Below are 9,669 nucleotides of genomic sequence, written 5' to 3'. Positions count from 1 at the left end.
ACACGACCCGGAAGTACATGTTGTGTTTGGGTGCGACACTAATGAACTCGGTTAGCTAGCTAACGCCAGTAGCTTCTCGTTAGCGCTTCAGCCGTCGGTCTTCAGTCATGGGGAAGTCGTTTGCCAATTTTATGTGTAAGAAAGATTTTCACCCAGCGTCAAAGTCTAATATTAAAAAGGTAGGTAACGTTCGGTGCAAACGTAGAGGTGAAAGCTAACCGCTACACGTATTAGCTAGTTAGGTTAGCTGAGATGACGCACTACCAAACAAACCACGTAGTTTCTAGTTAGAGACCATAGACGTCCTGGCTGCTTCACTAATGTCATATTCAGGATTGTTTTATCCCCCCTCTGGTGTTTATTTAGCTAGGTGGCTACCCCAGGGAAACTGGCTAGCTCATTATGTAAATAACTAGATATGTAATAGGACATCGCGCTGGAACACAAGCTTGTTAGTCCGACTGGTAATATCGCACTATCGGGCATGTGTTTCCTAGGTATGGATAGCCGAGCAGAAATTAACGTTCGAGAAGAAAAAGCAGGAGGATCTTATGCAGGCCTACCTAAAAGAGCAGGACACCTACAACAACAGGTGAGAACTACGGACCCTCGCAGTCTAAAACCTTATGATTCTGTGCAATAAGATTATACCAGATATCACATATCTAGTGTAAGGACTGCCCTCATTTGGCGTGGTCAGCTTTCAGTAAGACCTTCAAGGCTGATTTTCCAGAATTCATTAAGCAGAGTGTTGGTGTAAATTGTCCTGTCAATGAGAATGTAATTTAGGAGATTCTTTTGAGTCTAGGCTTAGTCTTAATCTGGATGTTGAAAGATGTACGAGAATGTATGAACTAATGTAGAATTAGAAATCCAAGGACAATGTTCCTGATCTTGTATCGAGTGCTTAGAACTAAAGGTTACTTGTGCTTGAGCATTACTAAACATTTTATAGTCCTGGTACTGCAATGCATTTCATTAATTGTCATTGTCTGCATATATAGCTGGTAAGTGGCATCTCCTATGGCTTGTATTCTTTGATGAGATCACTTCAGCTCAATGTGTATTTTAGGCTGCTGATGGGGGATGATCGAGTGAAAAATGGTCTTAATTTCATGTATGAAGCTCCTCCTGGTGCATCCAAAGGTAATTGTAATGTGTGTAAGTTTTGGGTGAGAAGCCACAGTATTTCATGAAGCTTTGTTAATAACTGCCTGCTTTTTCTTCTTTTTTTTTTACTTATCTTGTGAAGAGGAGACCAAAGAGGTATTAATTCATTCATTTGTTTATTTATTTTCAAGTATCTTTGTACTTTAAGGAGGTTTTTTTCATATACTTAATTTGGTCCTTACAGGAAGGTGAATCTGACTATAAGTTTGAGTGGCAGAAGGTTGCTCCTCGTGAGAAGTAAGTTCTGCCATAGAAGGTAATAGTGCTGTACATGTTTAAAGGAGCAAGGCCTTCCTCAGGCTTTGTGTTTCACTCTGTTTGTGCTCCTGTTTTCTTCAGATATGCAAAGGATGACATGAATATCAGAGATCAGCCATTTGGGATCCAGGTAGGTGTGTGTGTGTGTGTGTGTGTGTGTGTGTGTGTGTGTGTGTGTGTGTGTGTGTGTGTGTGTGTGTGTGTGTGTGTGTGTGTGTGTGTGTGTGTGTGTGTGTGTGTGTGTGTGTGTGTGTGTGTGTGTGTGTGTGTGTGTGTGTTCATATTGACATTTCTTGGCTGTGTGTTGTAGGTGCGGAACGTGCGCTGTATCAAATGTCATAAGTGGGGTCACGTGAACACAGACAGGGAATGTCCTCTCTTTGGCCTGTCGGGAATCAATGCCAGCTCTATGGCGAACGAGGAAGCAGGTATGACTTCTCCCTCCGCTCTTCATCCTGCAGCTTTGAGTAGGGCCAGTTCTAGAAGAAATTGAGCATTATGATACTCGATTGAATTAGGTTTATATTGCTTTAATATGATGTGGATTGTTTATTAGTTATAGTAGAACCTTGTGCCATGGTGTATTCTGTGCTATTTATGCATAAGTTATACACTGCTGTATGTGATGTTGGCAAATATTTTTTATCTAAAAGTCATAAATAATTTTATGGATATTCTTTTGTGCTAACCCTCTCTGGCCCTGGAGGGGGCAGTGTTGTCATCTCGGAATTTGCTAATGAGTAAATGCTTTTGCTTACTTGATTTTACTATTGATCTTTTGCTAAACAGATTCTTTAGTATTCTGGCTTTGTCACTTTTATTGCATTTTATTGAATTTGAACAAACTATACTTTTAGATTAATGTTATATCATAGATGCAATATAAGGACATGAAATACCCTATGGCAGTGTGACAACTGGAAAATTTTGTCAGTTACATGCATATTTATTTTTTAAACCTTTACTGAAGAGATGGCAGTGATATATTTAAATAGAATGATGTAGCTTTCGTGTTCTTTGCCAGTGTTTCATGGCCTACTGCGACCTCTCTCGGGGAAGGAAGCAGGAGTTGTGTGTGTGTTGAGGGGTGTAATCATGGTGTGTAGCAGTGTAGTAATGTGTTTACCGCTCATGGGTCCAGCTCTGCAGTTCGGAGATTCTCCCTCCTCCTGCGCCGTCGGAGAAATGCAATTATTGTGTATTCTGATTCGCTCTAACCGCAGCTTTGGCAGAATAATACTGTGTGATTTGCCCAGTCAGGGGACGAGTGAGTTGATTTGGTGTCCCGTTCGGTTAACAAAGCCGCGCCGCGCTCGCTCCCCCCTGGGCGGGTGCGGACGCATCAGTGGGACTGTGAGCCTGTGTTTTGTGCCCCCAGGCCCGTCCATGCACCCCTCCGAGTTAATGGCAGAGATGCGGAACAGTGGGTTTGCGCTGAAGAAATGTGTCCTTGGCAGGAACGCCACTGTTTGTGATCCAGCACAGGTAATCTGCAGGCAACCCCCCCACCTACCTACCCCGCGCACACCCCGCAACCCCCTCAGGCTCATGTAAGACCAGTGATATCCGTGCCCAGCCCTGAGCAAGCGGAGTGTGATTGCGGCAAAACGGCCAATTATCAGACGAGGCAGCGCACAGTGGTTCCAATGGTGGTGTAAGTTTAGTCGAGAGGGTTTATGAGATGAACGGCTGCGATCGCTGGCAGGCACAGGAGCAACTCTAACGCTTCCGCATCTCACCCGTGTTGTCTCACTCATGCTCCCGCCAGCTCTGACATGGGATGTATAATCATTTACTGTATCTGTGGCTGTATTTCAGTATATGGGTATTTATGTGCATGTGAGTCTGCCCTTCGTTGGCAGTGGTGTGATGATGTAATATGTCTGTACTACAGGACTTTGTAGCCAGTGAGGAAGAGGAGGATCCTGAAGTTGAGTTCCTTAAATCTTTAACCACCAAGCAGAAACAGAAGCTTCTTAGGTAGTGTATATATTTAATAATGTAAATCTTTGTGGAAACAAATTAGTTCAGGAACTGTTTTATTATTTCTTTTCGTATTTTGTTTTACTCATTCAGTTCATATAGAATGAATTTCAATTCCAGTTGTTTGTGTAGCATCATGTGTAGGCGTAGCATCACAAAGACGAGTATTCCTGTTGAAAATAACCGACAAGTTCAATCTCAGATTTCAAATGAATGAGTGATTGTGCATTCACATCTTTGAATTTTACCTGGACCGACTAAACTGTTATCGTTACTTTACTCTTCTAAAGGAAACTTGACCGCCTGGAAAAGAAAAAGGGGAAAAAGAAGAAGAGTAAAAAGGAGAAGAAGAAGAAAGGTAAACAGAAGAGGAGGACGAGTGCAGATTCCTCCAGCAGCAGCTCTTCATCCAGCAGCAGCAGCTCCGAGTCTGAATCTGAGCATGAACGGTCCAGAGCGAAGAAAGAGAAGAAGAAGAAGAAGAAGAAGAGAAGGAGGTCATCGTCCAGTGAGAGCAGCTCGGCTAGTGAGACAGAGGGGCGAGACAGAGGCAAGAACAAAGAGCCTCGCCGCAGAAGCCGCTCTCACAGCGCCGACCCCAGGCAACGCGGGGCCAGTAAACACACACACACACGCACAGGTGAACGCGACAGGAGTTCAGAGAAAGGTCAGAGGTCGCCCCACAGCTCCAGACAGAGAGCCCGGGGGGATCGGGGCATCGAGAGGAGACGAAGCCCTTGCGGGGGAGAGGAGGGACGGGGGACGGGTAAAGAGGGACACGAGGAGGCGAGAGGGGAACGAGACGGGAGCGGAGGGAGGGAGACGGGGAGGGTGCAGAGGGAGAAGCGTGTAAATGGGCCAGGAGAGAGGGAGCAAGAGGAGGAGTGTGGTGGCGGAGGAAGGAGTGCAAGCCGGGAACGAGGGAGCGATCGCAGGAGGAAGGAGAGGAGCCTCAGCTTTGAGAGGGGTGGAGGCAGGAAGGAGAGAAGTCGGGAGAGAGGGAGGGAGAGGAGGAGCAGGAGCAGGGAGAGAGCAAGGGACGGGAAGGAAAGGCACTCGAGTCGGAGCAGAGACAGCAGGAGGAGGTGAGAGAGGAGCTGAGGGAAAACATGGGTGTCGAGTAGCACTCTCCTGCTTGTACAGTTAACAGGTGGTGGTGGTGGTTGTGGTTGTTCTTTAGTATTTTTAATGATGAATGTAGTGTCAATTATTATGGCTGTACTGTAATGACCACATAAATTTTTCATCCTTAATCTCTTGGTAATACTTTTCATTTTCTGCTTTATATGCATGGGGTATTCTACAAAGATGGATTGGTATGCGAGAAAATTTTTCTGAAGAGGAAAAGTAGTAGTAGTAGGACCACTAAAATCTGGAAGAGGTTTCGTCACTCAGTTGGACTGATACCTCTTCAGAGTGACCACTCACAAAACGGTTTCAATATTATTCCGGTCTCCTTGGCTGCCGGCTAGACAGTTCAGTGACCTGGATGGCTGAAAACTGACATTGTCATGAGCTTTTCCTGTTGTACTTTTTAAGGAGTTCTTCCAGAAGAGGGCGCCACACCGCTTTCCAAAAAGCACCGACAAAACAATTAAAATGGTGCATAATACGTCATTCTCACTCGTGAAGTTTAGCTTTGCAGATTTCTGAATAATACCTCATGCCTTTCCCAATTGCAGAAAGCCAAACTATTACAGTATTATGCAGTTCGTTTTATTGGGAAAATGTCAGTTTCCTAAACGTATGATTCACTGACTCCTTCCGCCCCTCAATTTTCAAGTCCACAGATTAAATGCAGCCTGCTGTGGAGAGTGTGTGTTACATAAGTACAATACAGAGGAGTTTTATTTATGTACTGACTTGCTTAGCATATTGGATCTTATTACGTATTATGTATAGATGTAGATAGTTATAAAGTATATCTTATTAGTTTTTCAAAAGTTTCCAACAAAATGTCATGGAAATCACCTTAAGCATTCAGAATGAAGCTTTGAATTTTTTTTTATCGTAAAGAATGACTGATATTAACTGAAACTAAGGAAAAAACGTTCATTTTATTAAAAATCGGATGGAAATCGTTTGAATAATAAGAATAGTAAAACGTTCACTATCGGAAAGCTAAATACGTCTGCATGCTCTGTGTTTTTGTCTTAGATTTTGTACAAGTTGCATAACCTGTTTACTTTCAGAATAACCTGCAGTAATTGGTTTGTTTTGGACCGCACAGAAAATACTTGTGCTTAAAATTTAAACCTGAAACATACACTTTGCAACAGAATTGATGGAAATGATTGATTCACTATGATCATTCATTCAGAGTCTTTTATGTCCCCTGCTGAAATATTGGTGCTTTCAGTTTTCTCATTAGCCTACTTCCATGTCACGGAATTAAAAGGCAGATGCTATTTGCACCCGGGTATATGCAGCAGTATGTGTTATTTGCACCCGAGTATATGCAGCAGTGTGTGCTATTTGCACCCGGGTGTACATAGCAGTGTGTGCTATTTGCACCCGGGTATATGCAGCAGTGTGTGCTATTTGCACCCGGGTGTACATAGCAGTGTGTGCTATTTGCACCCGGGTATATGCAGCAGTGTGTGCTATTTGCACCCGGCTATACGTAGCAGTGTGTACTATTTGCACCCAACATTTTGATTTATCAAAGATTAGTACTATTCTTTTGTGTTCCATTTTACTTACAAATTATTTTACAAGAAGTGAAGATACTTTTATTTGGGGTTTTGGGGTAGACCTGTTTGAATTTTGTTTTTCACTTGTGAGTCTTTTTCTTTACCATGCTTAGAATTTAAATAGCAATTTAATTATCCTAAGTCGCTTACCGCTAATGGCAGTAATCACATGGTAAATACTACATGTAATATACACTGCCAGTGATAAATAATGTTAAAACAAAATGTAACACAAGTTAATATCTGTCTGTAGCACCCTGATATGTACACCACATTGTATGTGTCACGTTATGGTCCCCGACCCCTCCCTTTGGGCGTGTTTACGTCGTCTGCGTCAGTGGATCTCCGTGGGTGTGGTTGCGTCCTGTGATAATTCGTTTTACCTGTGGCTCGTCTCGTCATCACGTGGGGTTTATGTAGTTTGTCTATTTAATGTGCGTTCGCGCAGTGTCTTGTGTTCGTCGTTTGAGTCCACGTGTCTCTATATGAGTGTTAAACGTGCACTGTCTGCGCTATATGTGTAAAGACAAATAAAGTAACGTCTGTAGCGAACAGGATTCTGTGTCTCGTCCTTCACCCAGTCGCCAGCGTTACAGTATGATGTATACAAATATTCTTCCTGCCAGTACATTATCAGCCTCTTTAATTTTATTTAATTTCACAGAATGCAGAAGACAGATTTGACTTTTTAATTCATTTTTTCTGGATGGTTTGTACATTTTTTAAAGAAATAAATTGGGGTTTTTATTATTTACATCATGTTTAAATAAATTTTAATTTTGTGCATTTGATGGTAGCCCTCTTCACTCCATAATCTCAGTGCTCTCTGGAATTCCTCACAACTGTCGAAGGAGTATCCTTCACAAATGTTCTTTAGCTTTTCTTCCTTCTTGGGAGAAAACACAAATATTAGCTTATATAAAATAGTCATTACATTATAAGTCTGGCATATTGACTCTGTCATGCAAAAACCTTAATTCAAAAGGACTGTACATCTTTTGTTATACACATTCATGTCCTTTGTGTGTACTGAAACAACACAAAAATAGAGAACAAAAAGACAAAATTATATAATTTTACACAAAACTATATAATAAAAAAAAAAACTCAAAAAATAGACTGGACAAAATTGTTTTTCTAAGATAGCAATGCGACTGTCACGTAGGGCTACGCCCCCCTCTCTGTCACTTCGGGTTCCTGTCCTCGTGTCTGTGTTGTTCCCTGCGTGTCTGTCTCCATGGTTTCCCCTCGTCTGACACGCCCGTGTCATCAGTGTCTTCACCTGTGTGTCCAGTTTAGTTCTGTGTGTGTCTAGGTTAGTTCTGTGTATTTATAGTCCCAGTGTTTCACTTATCGGTTATTGGTTGTTTTGTTCTATTTGGTTAGTTTGTGCTCTTGTTATTCATGCTCTTTGGTCGTGTTGTGCTCTTGTTATTCATGCTCTTTGTTCAGTGTTCTACGCTTCCTGGTCTCTGAGTTCTACTCATTTCGTTGCTCAGTCGTCTGTGTTTTCTGTAGCCTGATTTTCTAGTTTGTATGCGTTTACCCCGTGTTTGGTTTAAAGTGTTCGTTCGGTGTCTTAGTTTAATTCTTAGTATCGTCATGCCTGTTTATTTGTCAAACCTGGATGGCTCGCTCGTTATGACCCCTGCCTGTTTGAATAGGGTGACCAAACGTCCGTATTTCCCGGGACATGTCCGTATTTCACGTCCTGTCCCGGGATATTTTTTAAAACAGTGGAAATGTCCTGGCTTTTAAATTACGTTAATCGGGCCATTAATTATACAGGCACTAGGACCCTGAGCACGGCGCAGTATGACACGGAATCCCCCCCTCCCCCGACAAATTACGTTCGCCACCCCACCCCACCCCGCTCGACAAATTACGTTCGCCACCCCCCCCCCCCCCCCCCCCCCCGTGTCCTGGTTTTCCCAAACAAAAATATGGTCACCCTATGTTTGAACGACTTTGATCATGATCATTCCTCTTAATAAATCTCGCTCTCCTCAGCGTTTGTGTCCGCCTCCAAGCTCTGTAGCGCCAGTTAGTGTTGCCACCTGTCCCGGTTTGTCCCGGTTTTCACGTCGCTGTCCCGGTTTTCCTTCTTTTTAATATTCGGTCCCGGCAAAAAATAAAAATCATTTAATGTCCCGGTTTTCACTAGGTTAGTTCAAACGACCATTTAGACTGTTTCTGCACACTTGAAATCTGTCTTTTTTTTCTCGCTGTGTCCATTTTACACCCCCCACCCGGTAACACTTTACGTTCGCCACTATTATGCTCCTATTAGCTCAAAAATATATCAGTGTTCGTTGGATAATAATTCTCACACTATTTCTTAAATATATATCTTAAAATGTAAAGTTAAATTGAGTGATGGACCTTTATACATAACTATTAACCAAATTCTGCTTACCGTTTCCTACTGTCTCCGTTTCGGTTCCTTTGAATTTGCGCCTTTTCGCTCCCGCGCATTCATTGGTAGACATGCGCAGATGGGTTCGCTTTCTTTTTTTTAAATTAAGGGGTGAAAATAGCCTCGCTGTGTGGCAAATGCTACTTGTACCCGGGTGCAAATAGACACTCCGTTAAATGAACGAGGCTTGAAAGAGTCGGGTCAGGTGCCGCTTGTTCTAGGGCAGGGATACCATAACCAGTGATCTGGGATTTACGGATGGTGGCCTAGACTGGTGCCGTCTGTTTGTCCAGAAAAAAGCTTTGTCTAGACTTGCTGTAACTATTATTGTGTTATTTGGCCAATCATTCAAAATAATTTTGTTCGCCTGCTTGAATCGAACAAACATGAAATCCAATCCGCAAATACTCTTTCAAATTTCTATCTACAAATTGTATCCAAAAACTCCATTCTTGATTGGCTCATTTAGTCTGCGTTGGCAGTCTAACCCATTTTCTTTGCATCGGTGTTTAGACGCTTTACAATTAACCCAGAGATGGCGCTGACGTATAAAAAATTTTCTTTAATTACGCTATGAACGTAGGCCTGGCTCCAGTTATACCTTCTAAATATTGAAAACCAGTTGAATTTGCTTGAAAGTCACGAATAAAAAGTCTAGGGGTCAACTAAGTCTAGATAAACCAGTGGATTATAGTCCTGTTTTTAAACACATTTTGTCGGGTTCGATTAAAGTCGTAACATTTTAATAATCTAAGTGTTTTACGCCTTCCGGTCAAAAGGAAGCAATTTTTAGAAGATACGGTGAATTGATGGACACAGTTTGACCCTGGAGTCGAGAGGACAACGGCGTTAAGTCCTTGATCAGCGAGATGGTGCACCTCCTGGTTGTGTGTCCCGCGCGCACCTCTTTGATCTCTCCTTATTGTGGGCAGCAAACAGACTTCTGCCTCGCGCCCAGCACGAGCGCATTCCAGGAAAACGGGACAAAGGACGTGAGTGACAGCGCTAGTGTCCGCGACCCCAGGCGCCCCGCGCCCCAAAACATTTAAATGCACTTCGTTCTTGTCCATCTAAGCTCCCGTTTGTAAATCTTAATAGAACCATATAATTGTAAAGTGTGCTTATGAATGCCTTCACGCCCAAACAGTG

The 9,669-nt window shown here is 42.8% G+C and overlaps 1 protein-coding gene across 1 annotated transcript; it reads left to right on the top strand.

Moving 5' to 3' along the window:
• Position 1: 1 nt before the first annotated feature.
• Positions 2-4,664, top strand: cirsr (corepressor of RBPJ and splicing regulator). Its single transcript, XM_077002815.1, has 10 exons — positions 2-179; positions 498-592; positions 1,073-1,146; positions 1,253-1,266; positions 1,355-1,407; positions 1,510-1,558; positions 1,739-1,856; positions 2,807-2,913; positions 3,323-3,408; positions 3,702-4,664. The coding sequence occupies exons 1-10, from the start codon at positions 108-110 to the stop codon at positions 4,498-4,500; spliced, it is 1,467 nt and encodes a 488-aa protein (XP_076858930.1). The 5' UTR covers positions 2-107; the 3' UTR covers positions 4,501-4,664.
• The last annotated feature ends 5,005 nt before the right edge of the window (positions 4,665-9,669 follow it).

Source organism: Brachyhypopomus gauderio, chromosome 4 (genome assembly GCF_052324685.1).
Source record: "Brachyhypopomus gauderio isolate BG-103 chromosome 4, BGAUD_0.2, whole genome shotgun sequence".
In the NCBI taxonomy this organism is placed as follows: Eukaryota; Metazoa; Chordata; class Actinopteri; order Gymnotiformes; family Hypopomidae; genus Brachyhypopomus; species Brachyhypopomus gauderio.
This window is presented reverse-complemented; position numbering and strand designations above follow the sequence as displayed.